The sequence below is a fragment of the Cucurbita moschata genome, unplaced genomic scaffold (assembly GCF_002738365.1).
Source record: "Cucurbita moschata cultivar Rifu unplaced genomic scaffold, Cmos_1.0 Cmo_Scf00018, whole genome shotgun sequence".
Classification (NCBI taxonomy): Eukaryota; Viridiplantae; Streptophyta; class Magnoliopsida; order Cucurbitales; family Cucurbitaceae; genus Cucurbita; species Cucurbita moschata.
The window spans coordinates 2,929,484-2,956,753 of record NW_019268534.1 but is presented as its reverse complement, the minus strand read 5'-3'; the positions used below and the strand labels follow the sequence as shown (position 1 = coordinate 2,956,753).

The 27,270-nt window shown below is 38.1% G+C and overlaps 6 protein-coding genes and 1 non-coding gene across 13 annotated transcripts in view; 2 read left to right on the top strand and 5 right to left on the bottom strand.

Moving 5' to 3' along the window:
* The window catches only part of LOC111456358 (pre-mRNA-processing-splicing factor 8A), a 12,527-nt gene extending 4,943 nt beyond the window's left edge, over positions 1 to 7,584 (bottom strand). Inside the window, exons 1-16 of the mRNA XM_023098188.1 lie at positions 7,141 to 7,584; positions 5,955 to 6,078; positions 5,773 to 5,865; positions 5,200 to 5,590; positions 4,289 to 4,775; positions 3,413 to 4,203; positions 3,213 to 3,298; positions 2,942 to 3,124; positions 2,472 to 2,786; positions 2,070 to 2,374; positions 1,515 to 1,969; positions 1,259 to 1,385; positions 786 to 1,027; positions 536 to 659; positions 265 to 454; positions 63 to 170 (exon numbers count right to left, since the gene is read on the bottom strand). Coding sequence (XP_022953956.1) covers positions 63 to 170; positions 265 to 454; positions 536 to 659; positions 786 to 1,027; positions 1,259 to 1,385; positions 1,515 to 1,969; positions 2,070 to 2,374; positions 2,472 to 2,786; positions 2,942 to 3,124; positions 3,213 to 3,298; positions 3,413 to 4,203; positions 4,289 to 4,775; positions 5,200 to 5,590; positions 5,773 to 5,865; positions 5,955 to 6,078; positions 7,141 to 7,382 — 4,263 coding nt within the window. The 5' untranslated portion in view covers positions 7,383 to 7,584. The remainder of the gene's footprint in view (positions 1 to 62; positions 171 to 264; positions 455 to 535; positions 660 to 785; positions 1,028 to 1,258; positions 1,386 to 1,514; positions 1,970 to 2,069; positions 2,375 to 2,471; positions 2,787 to 2,941; positions 3,125 to 3,212; positions 3,299 to 3,412; positions 4,204 to 4,288; positions 4,776 to 5,199; positions 5,591 to 5,772; positions 5,866 to 5,954; positions 6,079 to 7,140) is intronic.
* Positions 7,585 to 7,758: 174 nt separating this feature from the next.
* On the bottom strand, positions 7,759 to 7,831 carry TRNAF-GAA. Its single transcript has one exon. It is a non-coding gene; the product is annotated as a tRNA-Phe (tRNA).
* An 893-nt stretch (positions 7,832 to 8,724) lies between these two features.
* On the bottom strand, positions 8,725 to 13,891 carry LOC111456361 (PX domain-containing protein EREX-like). The gene is made up of 9 exons (XM_023098194.1): positions 13,422 to 13,891; positions 12,253 to 12,363; positions 11,955 to 12,053; positions 11,717 to 11,803; positions 11,412 to 11,520; positions 10,958 to 11,238; positions 10,580 to 10,822; positions 9,197 to 9,418; positions 8,725 to 9,108 (listed from the first exon to the last, which is right to left on the bottom strand). The coding sequence occupies exons 1-9, from the start codon at positions 13,683 to 13,685 to the stop codon at positions 8,887 to 8,889; spliced, it is 1,638 nt and encodes a 545-aa protein (XP_022953962.1). The 5' UTR covers positions 13,686 to 13,891; the 3' UTR covers positions 8,725 to 8,886.
* A 507-nt stretch (positions 13,892 to 14,398) lies between these two features.
* LOC111456329 (putative pentatricopeptide repeat-containing protein At3g15930) lies at positions 14,399 to 16,588 on the top strand. Its single transcript, XM_023098156.1, is given in 4 exon segments — positions 14,399 to 14,669; positions 14,672 to 15,039; positions 15,041 to 15,343; positions 15,346 to 16,588. Coding segments are annotated over 4 exon segments (2,163 nt in total). The 3' UTR covers positions 16,567 to 16,588.
* LOC111456364 lies at positions 15,801 to 18,093 on the bottom strand. 5 transcript variants are annotated; one of them, XR_002712750.1, is made up of 4 exons: positions 17,913 to 18,093; positions 16,978 to 17,796; positions 16,734 to 16,896; positions 15,801 to 16,629 (listed from the first exon to the last, which is right to left on the bottom strand). XR_002712750.1 is itself a non-coding variant. In XM_023098197.1 (2 exons), the coding sequence occupies exon 2, from the start codon at positions 17,743 to 17,745 to the stop codon at positions 16,786 to 16,788; it is 960 nt and encodes a 319-aa protein (XP_022953965.1). In that variant the 5' UTR covers positions 17,746 to 17,796; positions 17,913 to 18,093; the 3' UTR covers positions 16,660 to 16,785. The 5 variants fall into 5 exon arrangements, 1 of the variants encoding a protein (XP_022953965.1); XR_002712748.1 differs by having other exon boundaries at positions 16,124 to 16,225; positions 16,295 to 16,629; positions 16,734 to 17,796; positions 17,913 to 18,092; XR_002712749.1 differs by having other exon boundaries at positions 16,124 to 16,225; positions 16,302 to 16,629; positions 16,734 to 17,796; positions 17,913 to 18,092.
* An 871-nt stretch (positions 18,094 to 18,964) lies between these two features.
* Positions 18,965 to 22,216, bottom strand: LOC111456360 (protein FAR1-RELATED SEQUENCE 6). Of its 2 annotated transcripts, none has more exons than XM_023098192.1 (2): positions 22,015 to 22,216; positions 18,965 to 21,243 (listed from the first exon to the last, which is right to left on the bottom strand). In XM_023098192.1, the coding sequence occupies exon 2, from the start codon at positions 21,227 to 21,229 to the stop codon at positions 19,226 to 19,228; it is 2,004 nt and encodes a 667-aa protein (XP_022953960.1). In that variant the 5' UTR covers positions 21,230 to 21,243; positions 22,015 to 22,216; the 3' UTR covers positions 18,965 to 19,225. The 2 variants fall into 2 exon arrangements, with proteins under 2 accessions (XP_022953960.1, XP_022953961.1); XM_023098193.1 differs by lacking the exon at positions 22,015 to 22,216 and adding an exon at positions 21,646 to 22,005.
* Positions 22,217 to 23,166: 950 nt separating this feature from the next.
* Positions 23,167 to 27,270, top strand: part of LOC111456363 (haloalkane dehalogenase 2) — a 6,724-nt gene continuing 2,620 nt past the window's right edge. For both annotated transcript variants that reach the window (XM_023098195.1, XM_023098196.1), the window contains exons 1-7: positions 23,167 to 23,512; positions 24,012 to 24,087; positions 24,158 to 24,243; positions 26,227 to 26,320; positions 26,412 to 26,488; positions 26,626 to 26,753; positions 27,037 to 27,108. In XM_023098195.1, the coding sequence (XP_022953963.1) occupies positions 23,213 to 23,512; positions 24,012 to 24,087; positions 24,158 to 24,243; positions 26,227 to 26,320; positions 26,412 to 26,488; positions 26,626 to 26,753; positions 27,037 to 27,108 (833 nt within the window). In that variant the 5' untranslated portion in view covers positions 23,167 to 23,212. The remainder of the gene's footprint in view (positions 23,513 to 24,011; positions 24,088 to 24,157; positions 24,244 to 26,226; positions 26,321 to 26,411; positions 26,489 to 26,625; positions 26,754 to 27,036; positions 27,109 to 27,270) is intronic.

Below are 27,270 nucleotides of genomic sequence, written 5' to 3'. Positions count from 1 at the left end.
AAAAAAAAAAAAAAAAAAAAAAAAAAAAGCATAATGGAAGACAGAGAAGAAATAGAAATTACTTCCAAATCTTCAAGTGTCAAACGCCTATTTTGAGCCTGAGCCTCTTGCCTCTTCAGAGCATATTCAGCCCAAACACGTTGTGAATCTATGAACTCGCTTTCCCAAGGCTGTATAAGAATTGACAAGTTCATCAAATGTAAGCAAAGGATGAAGCACATTATTATCCACTCAGCATATCACTACATGGGAAATGAATATCACCTGTATATATCGGTAAAGGTTAGGGATAAGCTGATCCTCTTCGTGGCTCATTCCACTCCTAAAATGGGTTACACCAACATCAGTCTGCTGGCTGTACCGAAGATCACTTTGTGGGATCAATATGTGGCCCATAGATAACATACCAAGGCCTCCAATTTCCTTGGGAGTATAGAAAATAACTGGAGGAAACCTGGAACAATAACAAAGTTCATAAAATTTCTCATTTTCATCTTCAATATAAAACAACGCAGCAAATAGAAAATTATTTCACCTGCTGGGCATCTTTGAATTCAACCCAATCTTAATACGAGTTTGAATTTTATTTTCACATTTGACCAGCAAATCAAGCAGTTCTTGTGTGTGAACAGTTGCCTCACGGAAGTAAGTCATAAGACCTATCACAAAGAGAGAGAAAAAAGGAACATCGAAGTCAATTTACACTGAGTTGAAGAATCAATGAACATGTTAACATCACCCTCCACAACCCCCAACCAAAAAAGAAACGATGGTCAAGGATGTACCAATCAGAGCAGTATTCCATTTGTTAACAATTTTGGTAAATGTTGTGGACCCTGAAGACATAAGAATCTGCCTAACACGATTTTCGAACACCTTCATGTGTTCGTCATCAACCCTTAAGAAGGCTACAGCAGTTCTTTCTTTTGTCTGTTCATTCTGCAAATTCCAGACTCCGTCTTTCGTGTTGCTGAATGCTTCTTGAGTCATCCTAATCTTGGGAAGTATCCGTACTTCAAACCCACACCTACCGTGAAAAAGAGAAATAGAAATAAATAGAGAGCACTAATGAAACGGAGAGAGGATGTAATTTGAAATGCTGAAAATTGTAAGCTTCCAGTCATTAATCTTGGTGGATAGAACTCAATAAAATATTTAGGGAGCAGCAAAGAATGAAAAGTTGAAACACAGAATAAATACAAAATAGGAGAGGTATAAATGCAAAGAGAGGTAAAAGAACAAAATAAGAGATGCCTACATGCTGAAAAGCAGGTTAGGATTGTCCTTGCTATAAACAGAGACAAAGCTGTTCTCCCATTCCAAAGTTGTGATACTGCGAGGAAGACGATTCTTCATATCCCAGAAAACACTTCTTCCAAGATTAACTGAACACAAGAAGGGGAAATTCATTAACTAAATAATATGTATGTGTATATGTATATATGAGAAATATGGGGAAGAGGTGATATCCTTCCAAGGATATCATAAACTAAAAACTTGGGGAAGAGGTGTACCATCATGCTTCATGAGCCTCATTCTTGCGTCTCTTGGCCAGCATTTCTTGTTGTTATATCCAACCATATTCTCATTGTTTGGATCGGGGTGCTCAGTGAGATATCTCTGAATAAGTTCTCGAGCGTCTTCATGAGGAAAGCGGAATAAGATATGTACTTTGTCTATATAACGAGAATATAACCGAATTGGATGCCGCGTCTCCACCTCTGTGTCCCAATAAGTAATAAATTCATTTGGCATCTGTGGTGGGCCAGCAATTTCACTGGCTCGGGTCAAACCAAGAAGCAACAGATCAAGCACAAGTCCATAATATTGAACAACAAATGAAGCAAACTGAAGACCACGTATCAATCCATATGAATTTGTGTGGCTCATATCTTTGTAAGACAGGACAACGTTATTCTTTGCAGTGACATAATCAGCAATATTATGGTCAAGAACCAAACGAAGAAGCCTGCACATATTCAAGAAAACAGCATTGAGTATATAGTTCATGAAGTTGGAACTTCCTTTGAACTCAACAGTCAACAACGCAGAACTTAAGGAGCACTTACCTATTCAACATTGTTAAATCTATCTTCTCAAAGAACTTCTCAAACTTTGTCTGAAGCATCACAACGCATTGTCCGTCACTTGTATCCCATATACCTTGTAGATTGTTAATACCCTGACACCACTTATAGACCAAAAGAGGTGGTGGTTCTGAATCTGCAGGCTTAATCCAATTGGGAAACAAATGCCGCTTGTCACCTTCATACCATAGATACTGGTCAAGATATGCATCTGTAATCTTCTCAAGAGGCTCAATCTCATAAACCGGTATGAGATAACTGTACAGATCCATAAACTCTATACCAACCTGCAAAAATACCATATCAGTACACGTTGAACACAGGCGATAGATGTTCATAATCAGTTAATCATTAATGCAAATAAGAGAAGACATGAAGACTTGCCTCTTTGAAGGCACGTTGTGTGAGCAGATGACGCTTAATACGAGATAGCGCTTCATGTGGGTTATCATAAGCTTGTTCAATGAGACCTAATTCCTCACGCTGGAGTTGGTTTAACCTCACAGCCACACTGTAGGATTCCTTTAACCTCTCTAAGGCAAGGATCAGTAATTTTGTGTCATGCTTGTAAGACAGTGGAGGGAAAGGAATAGGAGAGAACTTTCTAGACTCCAACCAATGCACAGTCGTTGAGTAAATGGCAACTGCTTCTTCAGGTGTGACATATGGACCATCTTTCAAATAATTATGTTGTCGTTCCTGAAAGATGAGAAAGGAAATTAAGAACGCTGGTAATTGTAATATCTTAGAAGGCCATAGCGAAGGTCGAGCAAACAATTTACAAAGCAGAAATATTACTCTAACCAATAGGACAAGTACATAACAAAACGAGGACAATTAAGAAGAGAAAAAACCTGCTCAGCCTTGAGCCACAGACGTGTAAGTCTTCCAAGATTCTTCCTACAAACAGTCTTATCAACTGTAGCACCTCTTCTTATACGTTCACGATTGTAATGAGCAACATTTGTCCACCAATCAGCTTTTGACTTGACATAACGAAGAATCATATTTTCAATAGGAACTGGCAAACCAGGAACCTGAAGAAAACCCCAAAGTACAATGAATATATATATGGAGGAAACATGGGAAAGAGCCAAAAGACAGAGTGCAAGAGCAGATTAGTACCTTCCAAGGAATATTTGCTTTCCAACATCGCCATGCCTCACTTAGGTGCTGGAGGATAGTTCGAGCTTTATTTTGCTTGATGCCCTCTGCAGAAACATTATATGCAATTAGTTAAGGGTTAGAAAAAAGTGGTTGAATACTCAGAAATTAATAGAGCAACACACACTGAAGAGACAAAATTATGAATTTGATGTTGGTACCAGGCATAGCATCAAGAACATCATGCATGACCGCTGCTCGCAGTTCCAAATCAAAATGACTTTCAACACGCTGTTTAGTGACAGTCTTTGCTACTCCCTTTGAATGTCTTCCTTCAAATTGCCGAGCAAGCAAATTTCCTAGCCATCGTTCAAGAAGAGGGACTATACCACGTAGGAAAAATAACCAGACTCTCCACATCGGTGCCCAAAATCCACATCCTGGCCCTTTTCCCACTGGACCAGTATTGAAGCGATAGTATATCAAGTGCTTCAAATCTTTACACATTCTAATTTGACGCATAAGTCGGTACTTGTACCTGTACATTCCAGTGAGCTGTCCAACATGTGAAAATATATACTGTAGGCCATCAGCCAATTGAAATGCATCAACATTACCCAGACGAAACTGAACATTAGCATCAACAACAAGCTTTGTCAGCCGCAATATTTCACGACAGAGGTGAAAAGCATTTCCAAACCGTGACTTCTTACGTTCTTTGGTGGTTAGGGTCTTTACTGGCTTCAGATTGAAGTTATAATCAAGGTGAAGATAGTTCAAATTTTTTCTATGAATCAATAAGTTCAGCATGTTGTACCCCTGCTTACAGACTTGCAGACCTGCTTCAACCCAATCAAGTTCGGTTGTCTGGAAAAATTTGGTTGCTTGAAGTGACCGGAATAAATGCTTCTTTTTCTGAGCTTTGGGTGGTCTATGATGCAGCTCATTCAACACAAAGCATTTCAACAACTTCTGATAGCTAACCCTAACCTTAACAGGATATGATGGAGGACTGCACACAATACAATCAGAAGAACTCAGAAATTTTAAATGACTAAAACAAGTTGGTGAAATTTACAAAAAGAGAAGAGTCCTACCAGTGTTCCTTGTACCACTCTGAAACCAGGGGAATATCTTCAGCCCGACGTGTTCTACCAGATCTCATGTTAAAAGGGCGTGGAGCGAACAGAAGAGAGATGCCAGCAGCTGTGGTGTCTGTATAAAGTTGAGTGTCCTTCAAAAAAGGTTCAACCCCCTCCGGCAATTCAAAATCATCATCATCTTCATCATCATAAGTTCTCTTTTCACGGCGATCTTTATTGGTGCTGGTTATTGGATGTATTAAAGGATCATAGTAAAATGCTGGTAAGTCCGGATCTTCAGTCTTGATGTACATAATCATAGGAGTGTGATATAAACCAAGCTTCACTTTTCTTGGCCTGTTGTTATAAAGGTGAGGAAATGCTATCCGATACTCTGTTCTAAGAGGTGACCGTATTATGAGTTTGTTGATGTCATTAAACTCATTCCAGTCTTCATCACCCTTCTCCATGTCACGATACAATGGCTCAAACTTTGGTCCACCTAAAGAAGCATCATGGATTACATGAGTTATGGAAAAATAAAACATCAAGCTAAGGAAATGCCTAACAGAATCCTATCTTAGTGACTATAAACCAAAGCTATAGATTCCAAAGAAACTTCAATGAATAATGTGATACTGTCCAATAAAACAGTTAAAAGTTCATCCAACAGCTCCAAACATTTCAAGTGACATCAAGACAACTTTCTTTAACATTAGATATTCATATCTGCATGTGTTTTGATGCCACAGAAACTTCTATGAATAAAGTGATACTATGCATTGGAACAGTCGACAGTTCAGTCAACAGCTCCAAACATTTAAGTGATCAAGGCAACCTTCCTCGGCATTATGTGTGTGTGCGTCTGCATGATTTCATATTTGTATAAATATAATACTAGAAGAAATGATAATGAAAAGGCATACCTGGTATGCACATGTTTAATGCTTTCGCTGTAAAAAAAGACTCCATATCAAACAAGTAGAAATAGTTGCGATCAATTAAATCAGAGAGTAACTGTCCAGCTAGCCGATGAAGAGTAGCCATGATTGGAAGGGAAAGATGCCATTTCCGGTAACTTGGACCATTGATAAGCTTTGTTTTAACAAGAGGCTTGTGGTCATAGAACCAGGTGTAAACAGCAGAATCCTCCTCCTCATCCAATTCTAACTGAATTGGTTCCAAAGGATCAACATCCAGCAAATTATCAGCATAATCTAGAGGAGGTTCCTCATCATCAAATGGTGGGAAACGCATCCTCTTGAAATGCCGACGATCTCTCTTCTCTCTTCTCATCATAATCCACATGCTTCCCCACTGTAAAAAAAAAAATTAAATAAATAAAGCAAAGAAAAGAAAAGAAAAGAAAAAGGTCAATCACAAATAGTATTGCTACTAGCACAACATGATAATTATCATCCTAATCGTATACCGAAAAGTTCATATACAACATTGGTCACTGCAGTAATAATATGGGAAAAAAGGAGAAAGAAAAATACCTGAGCCAAATATATAGGTTCAACCACCCATGGTATTTCATTAACAAATGTGATTGCCCCGGTAATATGATATAGAACCTTTACATCACGGACCTGTAATTGGAAGCTATTACGTTTAACAATCAAAAGAACAAGAAGAAATATAGTTCCAAAACAACACAAAACAGAAAGGCAAAGGATACCTGTTCCCAGGGCATTGGCATATTTTCAAGCAGCTTGTAAACTGCATGTGGAACAAACTTTAGGGCACCAAGATAAACACGTTTATCATGACGATATTTTTTTGAGGACATGTCCCCATGATCTCTGCCAAAGTGAAGATAAAATTAGATACAATATGAATACCCAGCATACTACCAAACCATTTACAGTTAAATTGTTTAGCGATAACAACAGAAGCTTCTTTTATTCTACTTTATTGTGAAACAAAATAAAGGAGTCTCAATAGTGAAACAAATTACATACATCAAAAAGTAAAACCCCAAGGAGCAATAGGAACAACAAAAATAAGTGAATCCCAATAATACCCCAAGAAACCTTAACCTCGTGAGGCATTAGAGGTTCTTTGATACCTTTCCAACTAAATTTCCCTAACACTACAAAACAGCACCACAACCACTGCATCAAATAAGGTTTTCTTCTCTTCGAAGGGCAGCAACAGAACCCTATGGAAAATAACATTATAGTTTCATGTTGAAAACAAAGAAGATATATCACATATTGTAATATTCATATGGAGATTGAACATTGAACAGCATGAAGCGTGAATTCTTCAGTAGTTCGTCAAACTAATCTAACAAGCAGTATGGAAGATTTAAGACTTCGATTTGCTTGTTTCTAGTAATATACACTTCATTAAGAAGAAAAAAATAAAAATCATTTACCCAATGGTTAAGCGTAATCGACTCCTTGAAGCAATAAAGAAATGAAAGTATCATAATAAGAGGCATAAGAATTCTTCCCTCGAACCAGTTAACGCACAAAGAACATCTCTGAATTTAAAAAAAATATATCTTCAGATTTCAAAGACATTCGAAGTTACGGACTTGGAAGAAAGTTAAATGTGTTGAAGATCTTCAAAAACTTGCCGACGAAGTGGATTTCAATACCAAAAAATAAGCAAGAAACTATACATTGGAGTCGTGGAAACAAGAAGAAGTCCAATTATCGAAATTAAAAGACTAACAAACCGACTTATCTAATAGTCAGAAAATTTTCAGCAAAGCTACGTTAATTCGAATATTTCACTAGCTCGTCCAAACAAACATCAAAAGGAAAAACAAGAAATAGAGATGCGTCAGTTATCACGTTGAAAGAAAGAAGATAAGGATTCAAATATTCAGAACAGTTTATACAAACAAAACTCACCTAATGATCTTCCTCACATGTTCGCGGGGCATATCCTCCTTCTGGGTCTCAACAAATCCAAACTTCCTTTTATCACTGTACCGCTTCGAATTCAGCTGCTGCCATTTCCTAGCTTTCTCCTCGAGCTTGGCCTCGGCCTCAGCAGGAGAAGGCAACACCGTGTACGAAGGCTGTGCAGCAGGCGGTGGCGGAATAGAAGAGCCACCAGTACCCGGCGGTGCAATCTGTCCATTGTTCCACATCTTGTGTCGCCAAGCTAAATCTAACCTAACAATTAAGACCTCGAAACTCCAAACTCCAGATCGGTTCCAGAGATGAAAACTCTATACAAAACGAACTGGTAAGAGGAAGAAGCTCGGAGCTTCTTCAATGGCGGTTTCTAGGGCTTTAGGGTGTTAAGCTGCCTTGCCCACTCAGTGGAAGCGCGGCTAATGGGTGAGGGAAATAAATGAGAAGGGACTAAAATGGAGGCAATTGGGTCTCGGATCCTGTTAAATGACGAACCGACCCTTGAGTTTGTCGGCTTTGTAAAATGGGCCTAATGATTATAATCTTGTGGGCCTCCGCATTTCTAGAAAAAAGCCCAGCCCATTAAAAATGAAATGAAAAGTAAAAACATGCGGTGAGCGTGGATCGAACACGCGACCTTCAGATCTTCAGTCTGACGCTCTCCCAACTGAGCTATCCCCGCAATTGTGTCGTAGATCCAGTTAATAATGAACCGACGCTTAACTTTGCCGGCTTTTTAAAATGAGCCTATTGGTTATAATATTGTTGGCTTCCGCATTTCTTAAAAAAAAACCAAGTCCATTAAAAATGAATTGGAAAATAAAAATGTGCAATGAGCGTAGACCACTTCGGTCTAATGCTCTCTCAATTAAGTTTGATCTACACACAATCTTCAGTCTAATGCTCTCTCAATTAAGCTATCCTGATAATTGGATATTGAATCTGGTAAATGACAAAGCGATCTTTAAATTTTTCGGCTTTAAAAAATGGGTGGTGAATGTGGATCGAACATGCAACCTTCACATATTCAGTCTGACGTTCTCCCTCGAAAAATATTGTAAGTAACTTAATTTTTTCACATAATAATTTAAATGTCTCGGTTAAGTAATTTTTTAGAGGATTAAGACTGTGAGGTCTTATAGTCGTGACTACATGTTTTTTTTCTTATGAGAAAACAATTTTTTTGAACGACCCCACAACCCTCGTTTCAAAATGGAAAAAAAGTGACAATAGTACATGTATGAAAAATGACTCGAAAATGGCCTAAAAATCGCTTGAAAATGAAAGTATTAAAAGGTGAATTCTAAACTTATATTTATTTTTTTTTTTAAATTAAGCGATCAATATTAAATTAAAAAGATATCCAAACATGAAGAACCAAAACATATATAAAAAAAAAAAAAAAAAAAATCATTTTATTTATACATAAATAAAATTTTATTCAAACTCGACGTTGAAAACATTATCTTCTTAGCTCGAGGTAAAAGCAAGATTTTAAAATTTGATGAAATAACTACAAATTTATATAAAAAATTCATACAAATGTATTTAAATTAATGGATAAACATCTTACCCTTTGAAAATAAATATATGTTTCTTATAATAAATATTAAGTTTACATTACTAATGTTCTGTTGATATATTTTTATAAGTTATAATGAAAATGTCAATTCACTTTCCAATATCTATCAAGAACACTCTCCCATTTTTTGGGAATCTCTTCCTCTAAAGACGTGTTTAGAACAACAGTTCTTCCTGGACAGATTCATCTTCATCTTTCTCAGTGATCCCTTTTGCACTTAGAGCACAACGGATGACAGAGTTCACCTGCATCCTTAATCGGGCATTTTCGACGAACATGTTCGCTAGTACGTTCCTTAATACTTTGTCATCAGTTCCATTTGGAGTAGCTGATCCAGCCATGCCATCGGCTTCGGCATCACGTGCGAGCAGCTTTGCCTGGTTGTACGTACCAAAATATGTGCCATTCAGGATCATCAAGGTGTTCATAATGCAAATACATTTAAATGGAAACAAAAGTAAGTACCTCTGCTAAAAGAAGGCTAATGAGATTATCAGATGTTGCCAACAGTTCTATAGCATCATCAGCTGTCGGTGCCGATTCGAGAATTAGTTTATCTTCCTCCTCGACGAAAAAGTCGACACTAGAGTCTTGAAGGCGGCATTGAAGAAATTCGTAATCGTGCAGAAGCTTTTGATTAGCAATATCAGCTTGCTCCATTCTATGTTTTTCAGTTTGAAGTAGCCTCTAAAGAAAACAGAGCAAATACTACATGTTATCAGAGAGGGCAAATACACATTACATACAAAGGGAGGGGGAAACTAAACCAAAATAAGCTTATGAGATCATCGAAACAGTTTGCATCTCAGTCATTGACATTGGACACCCAAAAGCTACCAATAATTCCTTTATCTATGCTTGCATTGGTCCTCTATCGTTTCGTTGCTTCTTTTACTCCTCAAAATCTATAGAGGAAGCATCGTCTAGTATAACAGACAAAGCCCACTACTAGTAGATATTGTCCGTTTTGGCCTGTTACGTATCGTAATCAGTCTCACGGTTTTAAAACGAGTCTACTAGGAAGAGGTTTCCACACCCTTATAAGGAGTGTTTCGTTCCCCTCTCCATCTAATGTGGGGATCTCACAATCCACCCCCCTTGGAGGTCCAACTTCCTCGCTGGCACACCGCCCGGTGTCTGGCTCTGATACCATTTGTAACAGCCCAAGCCCACCACTAGCAGATATTGTCTGCTTTGGTTCGTTATGTATCACCGTCAGCTTCACGATTTTAGAACGCGTCTATTAGGGAGAGGTTTCCACACCCTTATAAGAAATGTTTCATTCCCCTCTCTGACCGACGTGGGATCTCACAATCCATCCCCCTTGGGGTACAGCGTCTTTGGTGGCACACCGCTCGGTGTCTGGCTCTGATACCATTTGTAACAGCCAAAACTCACCACTAACAGATATTGTCCACTTTGGTCCGTTACGTATCAGCGTCAGTCTCACAGTTTTCAAACGTGTCTACTAGGGAGAGGTTTCCACACCCTTATAAGGAATGCTTTGTTCCCCTCTTCAACCGACGTGGGATCTCACATTCAGTCTTCTATTGCAATGCAAATCACTAGAACCTTTTTTGGGAAAGCTTCATGTCCGCAAGATCCTCTCATAGAGTAGAAAATATCTGTTTAAGTTATATTCGTCAACTCGATGCACATATGATTCCCCTATTCTACATTAAACTCGCAACCAAGCTCAAATAATTTCCCATTTAAAAGGCCTTACGCCGCAAGAACCACGAAATTCGTCACGAATTAGCAGACAGGTTACACAGAAGGTCGGTGTTAAATTTTAACCAGCTAACAGTATAAAATTAGGAACCTACATGGTGAAAAGGAGAAACTTACCTCTAATCCTGATTTCTCTTCCATCAATTGGCTGCACTCCTGCTTCAAGTCTATCTGAGCACCTCGAAGAGATTTAATTTCTTTGACAAAAAACTCGACGTCGGATTTTGATTTTATCACAAACTCTTCATATTGTTTTTGCAAGTACTGGAGCTGTTCTCTTGAAGCATCCAACTCTTGCATCAAAACTTTGTTCTCCTCTAAAATTGACATCATTGTTGATTCTGTGGGCACTTGTTCATCCTGGAAAAAGATCGAGGCGTTTACTTAGCCGTTTGAAACCCGACGATGAGATCAAAAGAAGTAAATAAGAGATTTATGACCAAAAAAGAGGAAAAACTAAAGCAAATAAATGGCCCACAATCAAATCACCCACACCTTGGTTGCAAGGAATTGTTTCTCAGACACTTCTTGGTTCGATCTTACAACAAGATTTTCCATGTCCGTTCGAGCTTTTTCCAGCGCAGGTTTATCGATTTCCAATTCTACGCCCTCGTTATCTCCATGCCTTGGAGCTACAAGTTCAGGTTCCACATAACACGCATCATCATGTGGACTGGAGGCAACAGAAGAAGCAGCAGCAATAGAAATAGTTGAGCTTCTTAGCGTAATATTAGAAGAAACCTCCTCCGATATCTGGTGATTAACATCACTGAAAACTGAAAAATTAAAACGCAACGAGTCAGCTACTGGTTAACATAACGTTAATAGACGATCATAATTGACCGAACATGTCTAACATGTTCACGTAAATCATTTGTGGTTATTCAAGTTTTTATTTCTAAACTTCCTTTTCCATATGTCAGCAAACGTGCATCCATATGACACCTACATGATCTCACGGCAGCTTCGAGTTCAAGAAAATTTGCCACTGGAACACTTCTTGATACGTCGATGTCTGACAGCATCTTTTCCATCCATTCCTCCAAGGAAGACTTCCGCTGCAATGAAATAATATAGGCATTTTAGAATATTCTCGGTTCCTTGATTTGATAAGTCGTCATATTTATCATGCACAATTGTCGGTCATACGTTGTACATCGTTCATACTTGATTAAACAGTTTTCGCCTTCAGGAATAAAATAAATAATAATAATAATAATAATAATTGAACCTTAAGATTCATTTATTACTTACCTCATCATAAAACGCGCTGTTTTTGATTCTCAGAACCTTTTTTGGGGGAGCTGGAGGCAATTGTTTCTTAGGCAATACTTTTTTGAGCTACAAAACATAATGAAGAGAACAGATAGATTAAAAACATGGTTAAAGATGAATCTGTTTTTATAAATTACAGTAACGCCTAAAACTAATATCAGTAGTACATGACGAGGAACAGTAACAATTTTAAGAAACAGAATATAATAAATGTTACCTCGTAAAATAGCTCTAGAAACTCGTTAAATCTTCTTGATATTTCTCTTGTAGAAGAGTTACCTTCTGGAGATTGCAATCCAACTTGAACCGTGTAAAACTGTAAATTTTGTAAAGCATAAGATAGAAATCATAAAGCTTCTTTAAATATTGAGCAACACAGCCATGTTCGGAGCAAGAACGCCCAACTTCTTCAAGCAATTTACATATATATCTATCTTTTTTTAAAAAAAAAACGGCGTATAACAATGATTATCATTTCTGCATTCAAAGACAAACAACAGAAACATGGAAATTACCACCACAGGTTCTGAACCATTTGATTTCGGAATTGTAGTCCATGAAGGAATCGTGACACAGTAACTCCATCCAGTGGGCGGATCGTGAGGCCACACCGTACCCTGTCCATCCTTTTTTTTATAAAGGAACATTAAACGTTTCAATGATATAATAAGAAAACACTCCTGGGCATGAAGGAGCTAAGAGCCCAGAATAATACTTTCCAATTAGTAAATATAAAAAGACAATAAACGCAAAAGTAATTTGATAGAGTGCCAGCAGGGCCCAACACAATCTGCGCTACTATCATTAGAAACTTAAGGATTATTTCCAACCAAAACTAGTTCATAGTATCGTCGAACAAACACAAGGAAAGCTACCATTTAAATCCTAAACTTGAAACAAATTCTTCCATCCTGGGCGGGCAGAACTACGTTTGAGAGAGAGTGTAACAGCCCAAGCCCACCGCTAGCAGATATTGTCCTCTTTGGGCATTCCCTTTTAGACTTTCACTCAAGGTTTTTAAAGCGCGTCTGCTAGGGAGAGGTTTCCACACCCTTGTAAAGAATGTTTCGTTCCCATCTCCAACCAATGTGGAATCTCATAGAGAGAAGAAAAACAGCTAATCTTCCATGATTACACGTACAACTACTTCTTACGTCTTAAAAAATGTATATAGATAACAAAGAATTGAACCAAAACCCTCTGAATAGGGCATATCAAATCAAACTCAAAGCCCTGACTATAACAAGCCATGGTCCGTGGACGATATATCATTTTTAGGAAGTTCTCACAGCACAAACCCCAAGTCCCCCAACTAAGATCGCGCACAAAAGCCGAGCAGCGTCAATCAACATCCTAATAACATCATTTTAGATAGCAAACAGCAATGCGGTTGGATGTCGAAGATATTTAGCTTTTGCAAGAGCCCCAGTATGAAATTCATGAACAACTAAATAAAGACATTATCACCTAATCCACAATGTTTATACACGGCCTATGGGAAGAAAACAATCAGCTCCAATCATATTGAAACTACCACCGAACTAATAAAAACCCCAACGGCGGAATTTTAACGAAGATACAACTATGTAATTCAGGACCATACTCATAATTCAAAAACCAAAGCTATGAATAATAAAGGCAACACCCAAAAGAATTAAAAAAAGAAAAAAGAAAAACCCAATACCCATTTCTGAGGAGGGGGACTCCAGTCCATTCCCAGTGGAAGAGGCGACGATCCGTCATGCCGGCGATTGGGGGGACTGCCGCCGGGCATTTCGCGATTATTCCTTGCAGCCCAGCTAGGACGGTAAACGTCGTCGTCTTCATTGAGGAAGGCAGTTGAAGAAATAGCGGAGGGAACGGTATGGCGAGAGAAGGGCTCGCCGTACGGTTCGGAGAAGCCAAAATTATAATCCAACACAGACAGGTCGTGAGCGTAAAGATTCATTTCCTATGAATTTGTTGTTACAGAGTGGCTCCGCAGCCTAAGGTCGCCTGAGAATCGAATTGGCGCCAAATTTTCATGCAACCCCCCGAGGTTGCCTCCGGAATCCTTTCCGTACTCGGAATCGGGAATAGGCTTTGACCGCTGCCTCTGGGTGGTTTTTTTTACAACTTTCTCCCAATGATGAAGAAAATGAGGGAAATTGTTTCCGCTTCTATAAAATAATAATAATAATAATAATAATAAATAAATAAAATTCATAAATAATTTTTAAATTTAATAAAACTCTCATAATTAACCCATAATAATTTTGTTATACAAATTAAATTATTTAAGAGAATTTTATCAGATTTTGAGGATGAGTTGGAACTTTTAAACTAAAATTACTAAATCATTAATTTATATTATTACTTCGAAATTCTGGAATCAAAATTATTTTTAACCTAATAATAATTAAATTGTTTTAATTTTTAAATTATTGCAACTAAATTGCTCAATAAAATTTTCTAATTTACCTAATATAATGATCAATAAATGAAATAAAGTTTAGAAAATGAAAAATATAATTCAAGTTTCTAAATTAAAAAAAAAAAAAAACACCGGCTAATTTTAAAATTTATTAAAAGAAATAAATTAGTAAGAAACGTGGCACATGCCATCCCCGGTGCCTTTCAGGACTCTGCTGCATCATCGACATGTTCACAAAATTGAAGCAAATGGCCACCATAGCCTGCACAGCTTCAAAGCCCCTCTCTTCAACCACCCACCCTCTAATCTCTCTTCTCGAGATCTGTGAATCCATGGACCAGCTTCAGCAAATTGACTGTCGAGCAATCAAAACAGGTCTCACTCCCAACCCAGTTCTTCAAAACAGAGTAATGGCCATTTGTTGTACCTACGAATGCGGCGACTTGAAATATGCTCCTCACCTGTTTGATGAAATGCCTGAACCGAATTTGTTCATCTGGAACACCATGATCAGAGGCTACTCCGGTTGGATTCTCCTGAGCTTGGAGTTTCTTTGTACCTGGAAATGTTGAGGAGAGGTGTTAAGCCTGATAATTACACCTTCCCTTTTCTGTTCAAGGGATTTACAAGAGACATTTCATTGCAATGTGGAAGTGAGCTTCATGGCCATGTTCTGAAGCATGGGCTGCTGTCTAATGTCTTTGTTCACACTGCTTTGGTACAAATGTATCTTTTGTGTGGCCTACTGGACATGGCTCGTGGGGTCTTGGATGCTGGTTCTAAGGCTGATGTGATTTCTTGGAATATGATGATTGCTGCTTACAATAAAGTTGGGAAGCTTGAGGAATCAAGAAGACTTTTTCTTGGTATGGAGGAAAGACAAGTGCTGCCCCACCACGGTGACCCTTGTTTTAATCCTTTCAGCTTGCTCCAAATTGAAGGATTTCAAAACTGGGAAGCACGTTCGTAGTTGTGTGAACAACTGCAAGGTTGAGAGCAATTTGGTTCTTGAAAATGCTCTGATTGATATGTATGCTGCTTGTGGGGAAATGGATTCTGCCCTTGAGATTTTCAGAAATATGAACAACAAGGATATCATATCTTGGACGACCATTGTATCTGGGTTTACCAACTTGGGAGAGATTGATGTTGCTCGGAACTACTTCGACCAAATGCCTGAGAAAGACTGTGTTTTTCCTGGACTGCCATGATTGATGGATACCTCCGCATGAACCGATTCAAGGAAGCATTCGAGCTATTCCGCCATATGCAAGCAATCAGTGTAAAGCCTGATGAGTTCACTATGGTCAGTATTCTTACTGCTTGTGCACAGCTAGGGGCCCTGGAATTAGGAGAATGGATAAAGACTTATATCGATCGGAACAAGATCAATAATGATGCATTTTTTAGAAATGCTTTAATAGACATGTACTTCAAGTGTGGAAATGTTGACAAAGCAGAAAGAGTATTCAGAGAGATGCACCAGAGAGACAAGTTTACCTGGACAGCCATGATAGTTGGCCTTGCAGTTAATGGCCACGGTGAGAAAGCTCTTGATATGTTTTCTAAAATGCTAGAAGCTTCAATTTTGCCAGATGATGTTACTTACATTGGAGTTCTTGCTGCCTGTACTCACACCGGCATGGTCGATAAAGGACGAGAGTTTTTCCTTAGCATGACAACCCAACATGGTATTGAACCCAATATAACACACTACGGTTGTCTGGTTGATCTTCTTGCTAGAGCTGGTCATCTAAAAGAAGCCCATGAAGTTATCAAGAACATGCCAATAGAACCCAATTCAATTGTCTGGGGGGCTCTTCTAGCTGGTTGTAGAGCTCATAGAGAAGCCGATATGGCCGAAATGGTTGCAAAGCAGATTCTCGAGTTGGAGCCTGAGAACGGTGCAGTCTATGTTCTCCTGTGTAATATATATGCAGCTTGCAAGAGATGGAATGACCTGCGAGACCTGAGACAGATGATGATGGACAAAGGAATCAAGAAAATACCTGGTTGCAGTTTGATAGAGATGAACGGCACAGTTCACGAATTCGTAGCTGGGGACCGGTCACACCCTCAAACCAAAGAAATTGATGTTAAGCTAGAAAAAATGACCCAAGACCTGAAATTTGCAGGGTATTCACCTGATACCTCAGAAGTGTTCCTTGATATAGCAGAAGAGGATAAAGAGAATTCAGTCTTTCGTCACAGTGAGAAGCTGGCCATTGCTTTTGGACTCATTAATTCACCGCCTGGGGTCACAATTAGAATTGTGAAGAACCTTAGAATGTGCCTGGACTGTCACAGTCTAGCAAAGTTGATCTCAAAGGTGTATCATAGGGAAGTAATTGTTAGGGACAGAACCAGATTCCACCATTTCAAACATGGTTTATGTTCGTGTAAAGATTACTGGTGATGGCGTTGAATTCTTGAATCGACAACCTCCGCCCTCCCTCTCTAGTCTATTTCTAGCTGTTTACTGAGATCGAAATTCACAAGTATTTGTATTCAAAGTATTTGTATTCAAGAAAAGAACTCAAACATTTCCAACTGACTACAGAAAAAAAATTCAAGATGTCTTACATTTGGCATTAACATAGATTCATAACGTCAAATGAGAGAAGGTAATCAGAATTCAACTCGTTCCAGGGTCAAGAACAGGAAGCCGGCAATGTAGACTGATTGATTTATCAGTCTGCCGAGAGCCGGGAATGAAGAACTGAAATATCACAGTCAAGCATGCGCCCTGAGGAGCAATGCCATAGAAAGTGCAATCTGGCTTGGCCAAGTGATACTGAAGACTCTTGGCAAAGTGCTTCACACTCACCTGTACAGATTGAGCATCCCCCCTCAATATTGCTCTGGTTGATCTAGTCTGAGCACTTAGATTCTGATCTTCAGCTGGAGCATTTGCTTGTTCCCCTATAACGAATAACTTTCGATACTCAGCACCAAGAGTGATCAACGTTGTGGAAATCTGCACATGTAAATCTCCATACTTGCTTATGGAGACATTCAGCAAATCCCCAACATTCTTCATTCGATCCACAAAGTTCTGCAACTGGTTAAGATCAGGAAACTGCACAAGCGTCTGAGGCAAATCCTGTGCCATATCTAGAGCAGTTTGAAGTTCAAGAACTTGACCTCTTGACATAGGCTTTGAGATCGGTACATCCTGAATGACAGCAGATTTGTAACCTTTAGTCTCAAATGTAAGGAAAGGCATTGACTGAGTGCAATTCAGAGGCAACTTCTTCACCAACTTAATTTGGAGTCGATTCGCTGTTGGACCATTACCAAACTCGGAACAAATGCTAACACTACTACGAACTGCACGGTGGAGAAGCGAAATGTCTACGGTAAACGCAATACGGTCATCATTCTGGCTGGAGATTCGATAATCATCAAACAGAGCTTCTTTACGAAACTGAGCAATTGATTGAATTCCATCACCATTAAGGAGGTTATGCAGGAAGATAACATATTCTCTAGTCAAATAGAGATGGCATATTTTTCCCATCTTGTCTAGGGCAGGTAGAAATCTCTTCTCCAGGAGATTTACCCCATTATCCGTCAGATATGCCTTAAACTTCATTTCTCAATCCACTAGTAGGTCTTCCTTTCCGCAAATTTCAAAAGTAAATGACTGAAACAATAGTAATAATATAGAAACTCAGGATCAAAACCTTTTCTTAGCATGGTGCTTTCTTTCAGTGGATCGTTTTCTTGGAAAGCAAACGGGAAGTATAGAAGAGAACGTACCTTGAGAGCAGAGGCTATGGCGATAGTAAGTAACTTCTCTGGTAAAGGAATCGAGACGCGAGCTTGAGGAGAAGGACTAGGAGCTCTGCAAAATTCGCGCCGAAGTGACCGAAATTCAGCGGGTTTTCACTTTGCTTCCCGCTTCGTCTCTTTCCCCTCTTTCTTATGAATCCCGCCCATTATAAAAAGACCTTTTTTTTTTCTTTTTTTTCTTTTTCTTTTTTTCCCTCAATTTTTCTCATTTTTTAATTAGAAAGTATTTAAAAGTCCAAGTTTCAAAACTAGTAAACATTTTTAAAAAGGAAAATACGAAAATTCGATAAAAATAAAATAAAATAAAATAAAAAATAGACATTTTGAAAGTTTCTTTTTTCTTTTTTTCTTTTTTTTTTTTTGTATGAAAATATAATTTTTTAAAAAATAAAAGTGTATTTCAGCTATTTTTTTAATAAATTTTAAATTTAGTATTTTTAAGTTAACTTTACCAAAAATTATCAAATAATGGTAATAATTTTCATGCAATAAATTATTTTATGTGAACAAATTTCTAGAATTTATTGATAGAAAAAATTAACCATAAACAAAAAATATGAGCTATTTTAAAATTTTATTGAAAGTATATATACCAAATTTAAATCCTCTAAAAATTACATAAATTAAAATCAAACAAATTTTAAAAAGATTAAAAAGGATATTTAAATTCTTATTTTATTTTTTTAAATAGGGTCTCAAACTTAATTTTATAAATAATTTAAACGCCGCCGTATACTCTTAAAACTCTATTTTAAATTATTCCATCATAAAAACGTGGAGCTAATTTTTTTCATTTTAAAATTAAATTTAACTTATTGATATATTTTATTTTTAAGTTAATAAATATAACACACTAATAAAATAATTTTTTTCGAATAATTTCTAAGTTTCATGACATGACGAAGAACGCAGATTCAAATCTTCGATTTATAATCGAAAAATTCATCATTGAACTATGCTATAAAATGTTTCAATTCATAAAACAAGCTGACATGTATTCTTTTCTTCATATTCATATCTCAAATATTAAAATTGGAACCTCTACGGGAACATTAAAGCTTCCATTCTCATCAGCAACCCCCCTTTATTTTAAACCTCAGCCCATTCTTCTTACTTTCAATACCCCTCCAAGTTCGTAGAGGACATAAACAGGCAAAATATTCAGAAAAGAGTGAAGAAGACTTTACACTGATTCACAGTAAAAATTCCGTATCAATGGTATAGCAACAACTATTTCTATCTAGACGAGCATGTCGTTTCGATCGAGCTTCAGTCGGAGTTTACTCATGCTTCTCTTCTCTTACTGTTTCATGAACCCTACTTAATGATTCCTCAAAGGCTTGCAATGCAGCCTTGTAGTGGTCAAGAGAGATCACCCCTTCTTCTACAACTTGTAAGGCACTTTTGTACAATTGATTGAACCATCGCACGCGCTCGGAACCATCGACAATATCGGTTTCGTGATCTGGAACATACAATCTCTTATAATCCTTTTTCCATCGGGATAACACGTATCTAGAAGGAATCTCCTCGACCCCGTTGAAATTAAGTACACATAACGCATGTCGACATAGATATCCATAGAAGTTAAAGCAACTGCATATACAACGAACCTCGCCTGCGGTTCGGTTGTAAAGAACCTCGTATTCTCGAATTTCCCTCCGGTTTCCCTCGCTCACTATGCGTTCCTTCACCAAGAATATGACCAACGGACCATCGACTTGGAACTGTGTCGTGCTGAAGCATGAATACATTTCTTCAACTTCAAACTGGAATTTTGTGAATATTTCTCTTGTAAACACTTTTGAGAGCTGCAACTCAAAAGAACATCTTGTTTTTAAAGTGGGGGAAGAGTTTCTTGATTCTATATCAGCTGAGGCCTCTTCCTTGTGCTTCTTTTGTAAAGCTAATTCATACTTGTCGAGAAATTCTTTCAATGGGGTTTGTTTGTGAACATACTTATCAAAGAAAGGATTTAGTTTCTCCCCTCGACCCATGGCAGACATACCAGCAAAAAACGTGTCTTTCAAATAAACAGGAGCCCACTGGCCTCGGTCTTCGAATAGCGATCTAAGCCATTCGTGATCGCCAATTCCAAATCGTTGGATCATGAATCCCCAAGCAGAGTCAAATTCAATCACTTTCAGAGTTTCGTAAACTGCTTTATTAAATGCCTTCTTGATGGCATCATAGTTCCTCAATCCTCCAAGCTTCTCGGGCACTTTCTTCATGATATACGACAAGCCAAAGCGATGTTGAGACTTCGGCAATACCTCAGTAATCGCAGCTTGCAAATGCCTGCACCTATCTGTAATAATCGTTTGAGGAGAGCGGCCCGACATACACGACAGCCAAGCTCTAAATAACCAAGTATAAGACTCTGTTGTCTCACCAGCCAAGAGGCCACAACCAAGCAGCACTGACTGACCGTGGTGATTTATTCCAACAAATGCCACAAGGGGAATCTCATATTTATTAGACAAATATGAGTTGTCAAAGCAAATGACATCACCAAAAAAAGCACACGCAGCTCTTGATCGAGCATCGACCCAAATCATATTACGCAGGCGCCCGTCGTCATTGAGATCCATCGAGTAATAGAAGTTCGGGTTAGTTAACTGCATGCGACATAGGTAGTTATAAATGGCTTGCGAATCACCTTTTTTAAGGTTCAAATGATTTCGATGATCAGGAATAATCCTAACTTTTTTGGCACTGGTATCTGTAGCCACACTACCACCAGCATCGATCACAAGTGCTCGATACAAATTGATAGTTCGATCTTCTGCATCAGAGCTCAACTGTATCTTCCTTTTAGCTCCACCGTTCATCTTCTTCATCGATTTGTAAATCTTAGAACCTAATAAATGGTTATGCTCAAGTGAAACTTCAAGAACCCTCCATCTTTGTGAGTCCATAAGCCTCATCCTTATCATTGCAGGACAACCTGTTCTGGTATCCTTTCTTAATCGGTTAACATCTTTAATTCTTTTGAAACCTTGGCTACTGCAACAAAGTACCGCACCGTACTTTTCCCGACTATTCCGCTTAAACCATGAATTCTTCACTCTAACACGAAAACCAACTTCCTTAGCATAACAATTATAGTAATTGTAAGCATCCTCATAAGACTCAAATTCCATTCCAACAGCAGGTGCCACAAATTCCTTCCTTCCATGATGGCCATCTAACTCCGAAATTCGAGCATCTTCGTTTCCATCTTTATGAATGCCACTGTGTTCCACCTGAGGCGATTGGTCACTGGTAAGAGAGGGTTCTTCCATAACTCATTCAGCCCCTAACAAAAATTAACCGTTTCTTAATCAGCATATGAACAATTACAAAACTAAATGGCTTAAGATTCTGAGGTAGGCAGAGACAGATCAGGAAGACAATAAACAGATTAGGCTCTAATTTTTCAGTAAAGTAAAAATCAAGCTAGCAGCTAGCAGAGATCAAACAAGTATAGAGAGTCAGTTCTTAACAATTATATTAACGAAATTAATCTATTAGGATAATGTACAATGAAGAACTCCGATTTTCAACCATTCTCAATTCCAGGTCTCCATCGGCTCACAAACTAATCAGGTTTCAATGCCATAAAGTAAACAAAAGAAACTCGTTTCTACAAATTAGGAAGAAACTTTATGTCAAGAGAAACAAAATGATTCAGAGAATACGAGAATCTACAAGAAACTACCAGGTAACAAATCGTTTTCTGTGTATCTCAGGTTCCTGAAACATTAAATTAGGGATTTCCTTCCTGCGCCCTGATCACATAAGTTCCAAGCAAATCCACCATTGAAGATTACCAGAAATCAAAACTCAACAACAATCTTGAATCTTATCCTTCAGGTGAGAACGGACAAACAACACAAATCCTCGAATTACCCAATTTTTAACACGAAAACATCACTTGTATCTCTCGTCTATCAACTTTCCCCTTCCCGCAATGCAATTGTACACAAAAGGAAGTTCAAAATGCATCCCGGAAAGAGAATGACAGCATAAAACTAAACCCTGGAAGACAGTTCAAGTAGAGAAAAGAGAGAGGATTGAAAGGAATTACAGAACATTGATGGAGAACGTGAGATCTTGGCCGTAGTCGTAGATAGACGTTGGACGATTCTGAAGCTGTAATCCGAGAAGGAACAACGCCGTCGACCTGAAAACTACGGCGGGTCGGGTCCGGTAAGGATCCGATTTTCTCTTCTTTTTTTTTTGTGTACAGTGGATTTCCAACTTTGCCGAGCTCAACCACCGCGAGGGAAGCTTCGAAACTATCCTCTTATTCCGGTTTTCCAAAGTTCTAATTCGCTACGGACATTAATAATATGATCCTGTTGAGCTCGGTTGATCCAACGGCTGTAATTGTTTATAGAATAAGAAGAAAGTCAACATTATTCAACGTTGTCGTGTAAGTCGACCTTTACAAGTTTACCCTATAAATTTTTTTGTTTCTTTATTATTTAATAAATTCATAAATTTTGAATTTTGAGTTTACTAAATATATTTAATATAACCATAAACTTTCAATTCGGTATATAATATTTTTTTTTAAATTTAAAGACTAAATTTGTAACCACCAAAATCCATTGCTAATAGATATTTTTGTTTTTATTTCATCTTCAGTCTCACAGTTAAAAACATGTTTACTAAAAATAAATTTTTGTTTAAAAAGGTATATATTAAGGAGAGATTTTCATATTTTTATAAGAAATCTTTCGTTTCTCTCTTCAATTGGGATCTCACAATCCACCTCCTTAGGAGCTCAGCGTCTTCACTAGCACATCGTCTAATGTCTACCTCTGATATCATTTGTAACAATTGAAGCTCCCTGCTAGTATATATTGTCCATTTTAACCCGTTATGTATCGTCGTTAACTTCAAGATTTTAAAACGCGTCTAGTGAGAGGTTTTCATACTTTTATAATAAGGATTCGCTCCACTCTACGATCGACATAGGATCTCACAAAATTTATAATTTATAATTATAAAATAAATGCAAAAGTAATACACATTAAAACATATATTTAGCTTATATTAAAAAAAATATTAAGAAAAAAAATGCTATTGATTAAGAAGTCATTAAACATTAATTAATGGTTAAGCACCAAACTTAATTGAAATGTTTAAAGTTTACATAAAATATATATTGAACTTATATTAAAAATAAATATACTGTAAGCATAATAAAAAAAAACGGGACTTAAAAAGTCCGTTAAAACCGTTGTTGGTTCACAGCCTCGAAACCTGTCACGGAGCCAATGGCCAGGGCTGTTCTCTCTCAGCCTCTCAGCGTACCGTCGTCTTATCCACTCTCTTCCCTTTCCGCCTCCACAAAATCGCACTACTATTTCACTCCCACCACCACAAGAATCAGACCGGCAACCGCCGGCGGCAGAGTAAGTGTCAGTGCCAAGGGCAAAGACGAAACGGGCGACGCCGACGCCGATTCTCCTGGTTTCAGTCCGTTTGGGTTCGTGACAGACAATCCGTCAAGCCGAAGTGCGATTCAACTTCCTGAGAGCCCCGCTGAGGATGGAAATGTCGGGCAGATGCTCTATGTAAGTACGATTCATTTTCCATGGCATCAAAACTAACTTTAAACTAGTGATCTGGTAATCGTCTCGGAAAATTTAATTCCCCGTTCTGTTAATAAATTAGTTAATTGATTGATGAGTTTTTCGGGAAATTACCGATTTCATCGTGCTTGTCAATTGTCATAATTCGTCTATGGCCTGTTGTTCTCTGATTTCTCTTCGCGTTCTTAGGATCAATGTGTTTCATATGTGTATCTCGCGTGTGACTGAGATACCTAATTTTTTCTTCTTATGTTCAAGTTGACCATCAATTGAAAATGAGTAGCATATGATCAGGGGATTTGAGCTCCAATTTAATGTTTAAAAATTCTATAGAGTTCTTTGTCGAGAAAATCTGTAGGTCATTATGTTGATAACTTGCTTATTCCATCAATCTTCTTGTAGTTTCCAAGGATTTTTCATAATGGCTGAATTTGCATCTCATTGTGCATGTTAATCATCTAACATGTGTATCTTTCAATAGAGGATAGAGGACAAGGGAAAGGAATATGGCTCTTACGTCAAATCTGGGAAATTCAGATGGTTTGTTAGAGAGACAGGTATGTCATTTTAGCTACTTCCAAGTTATTTGGTTCAATGATAAACATTGGATATCTTGTGATCATGCAGGGGCCGCCAACAGCCGGCGGGGAACTATAGTCTTCCTTCATGGCGCTCCAACACAATCTTATAGCTATCGAGTTGTCATGAACGAGGTCTTGCTAAACTAGTGTTTAGAATTGCATTAAATTTCTTGTTATCAAGTTTCCAGAGTCTCAAAACCATGGAACTCATAAAACTGTCAACCAAAGGATCGAGATAGAATGACTTGTACAGTTCTTCAACCCATTTTGTTACACTTTTTTTTTTCCTTTTTTCTGAGGACTGAAATCTTGGCTGGACTGAGTTTGGATAGATTGAACATCCACGTGACCTTAAGTAACACAGATATTGTCTTCATTGGACTTTTTCTTTCGGGTTTTCCCTCGAGATTTTTACAACGCGTCTGCTAGGGAGAGGTTTCCATACCCTTATAAAGAATGTTTCGTTCTCCCCAACTGATGTGGGATCTCACAATCCACCCCCCTTCGGGGCTCAGCGTCCTCGTTGGCACTCGTTCCTTTCTCCAATCGATGTGGGACCCTCCAATCTACTCCCTTCGGGGTCCAGCGTCCTTGTTGGCACACCGCCTTATATCCACCCCCTTCGGGGCTCAACCTCCTCGATGGCATATCTCCCAGTGTCTGGCTCTGATACCATTTGTAACAGCCCAAGCACATTGCTAGCAGATATTGCCCTCTTCGGGCTTTCCCTTTCCTTTCCATATATTGTTCTTTACATTTATTACTATTTCCATATCCTTGTAATTTATTTGATTATAAATAAAGAACTTTCACACGCCTAAATGTGGATTAAGCAAACATTTTCATGGTATCAGAGCCCTTTTGGTTTAGCAACTCGATCATTTATTTTCAATGGTTTATGAATCCCCTACTCATATTCTTTTCCACCACCACTGGCTTTGACGCCGCAGGGGTAGTCGCCATGGCTGCCGCATGCGGAGCCGATTGATTACTGTTTGGCTCTACCCTTTTGACCTCCACATTACCCTTCGTCATACTTTGTATATACAACCTCACATTTTCCAACACAATCGATTTTCCCTCAATTAACATAGTCTCTTTCATTTTCTTCACAATCTTTCCTTCATCCTTCACAGAAACCCTAACCTAAACTTATCGACCATCGACCTTCTACAAAGATTTACTTTTGGAATCTGGGCACCGCGCTGGCCTCTTCACCAACCAAGTCGTTGCCTCCCTTCTCACCAAAATTGGCTTCTTCACCCACTGTGACGACTCTTCCGGCTTCAACATTGTCTTTGTCCCTTGCTCTAGGTTTCCCCTTCTACTTCTTGGGTTGACATATTCTCACTGGCGTCAAGGCAGCATTGTCGCTAAGCGACGATCCCTCTTCATGGGTTAGACACATTCTCGCCAAAGCCAAGGTAGCATCGCCGCTGAGCGACTATCCCTCTATAGTTTTCGATGGGCAAGAAAGTGTTTCTCTACGCCTCCTCCAAACCTGGTTGTTGACATCTTCACGAAAAGTGTTTCTCGACCTCTCTATGAATTTTTCAGATCCAAGCTTCACGTTCGTTCAAATCCAACATTCAGCTTGCCCAGAGTGTTAAAGATATTTAGTACTAAATTATGTTTACCATATATATCATATTTGATATTTGATTATAAGGCAAATATCTATTTGCCTTCCTTGCCATAAAAATCTTTCATTTATTACTCTTTCCATATCCTTGTAATTTATTTGATTATAAATAGATAACTTTCACACCATTTAGGTGTGGTGGATCAAGTAAACATTCTCACACCCCCTTTGGGGCTCAACCTCCTCGATGGCATATCGCTCCGTGTCTAACTCTAATACCATTTGTAATAGCCCAAGCCCACGGCTAGCAAATCTTGTCCTCTTTGGGTTTTCCCTTTCGGGTTTCCCCTTAAGGTTTTTAAAACGGCTAGGGAGAGGTTTCCACACCTTTATAAAGAATATTTCGTTCTCCTCCCCAATCGACGGGTTTCAATCTTTATCCGGATATTTCATTTAAATTATATCTTAGCACTGTTTTTTCTGGGTGAAACTTCACCTTTTTTTTGTTTCACTTTTTCTGTTGTATTGACTAGTTGTCTGCTCTTGGATTCCACTGCTTTGCTCCTGATTGGATAGGATTCGGTTTCAGTGACAAACCGCAACCAGGATATGGCTTTAATTATACAGGTTTTGCAACTTGTAATCACTCGTTTTATAATAATTAGTAGTTGTTTGATTATATTATTTTGTAGCATATGTGATATTTGCATTGACACAGAGAAAGAGTACCATGAGGAACTGGATAAACTACTTGATGTGCTCGGTGTCGACTCTCCCTTTAACTTAGTGATTCAGGTTGGATCTGAACTTTTCAGGAAAGATTGTTTCATAGAATGTTAGATATATAGCCAAGCTGACATGATTGTGTCATGAAGTGTACATTCATTCGTATCCTACTGCATTAAATTGAACTTGATCCAATTTTCTTGAAGGGTTTTCTGGTGGGATCATATGGATTGACATGGGCCTTGAAAAATCAGAGCAGGATATCAAAGATATCCATTCTAAACAGTCCATTAACGGTTTCTTCTCCTGTTCCTGGGTTATTTCAACAGCTAAGGTTCAATATGATGATTCTAACTAAGTTTTGACCATGAGTTTTAGAATCTTCATTTAGGGATAGGGTGAAAAAACAATATTTAGCCTTCTAAATTTTTTGGTTCCTTTTTAGCTCTGATTTGCTAATGACGCATCCGTCAACTTTTTAGTAATTGTGTAATTTTCTTAATTTTTAATAAGAATCAATCTTATTTTTCACTTCTGATCTTGGAAATAACTTCTTTTTTTTTTTCTTTTCAAGTTCTTGTTAATGACATGTTTCAGTTTGTTTACTATGCGTATAGGATCCCTCTGTTTGGTGAATTTACATGCCAGAATGCAGTTATGGCAGAACGTTTTATTGAAGCAGGCAGCGCGTATGTATCTAAGAGCATCTTGACACTGGATTGTTCTTATGTTATTACTCACTGTCTTCCTGTGATATAGTTCTAACTACAGAGTCGTTAGAATCATCATAAATTCACCCACAAAAAAAAAAAAAAAAAAAAAAAAAAAAAAAAAAAAAAAAAAAAAAAAAA

Bases quoted from the DNA above. Each gene is read 5' to 3' on its own strand.
- LOC111456361 (XM_023098194.1), bottom strand. From the start codon at position 13,685: ATGAATCTTTACGCTCACGACCTGTCTGTGTTGGATTATAATTTTGGC. The intron at 11,804-11,954 runs GTAACATTTATT...TATGTTTTGTAG, and splicing joins TTCTAGAGCTATTTTACGAG to CTCAAAAAAGTATTGCCTAA. The intron at 9,419-10,579 runs GTAAGTTTCTCC...TGTTTTCTTTAG, and splicing joins AAGAGAAATCAGGATTAGAG to AGGCTACTTCAAACTGAAAA.
- LOC111456364 (XM_023098197.1), bottom strand. From the start codon at position 17,745: ATGAAGTTTAAGGCATATCTGACGGATAATGGGGTAAATCTCCTGGAG.
- LOC111456360 (XM_023098192.1), bottom strand. From the start codon at position 21,229: ATGGAAGAACCCTCTCTTACCAGTGACCAATCGCCTCAGGTGGAACAC.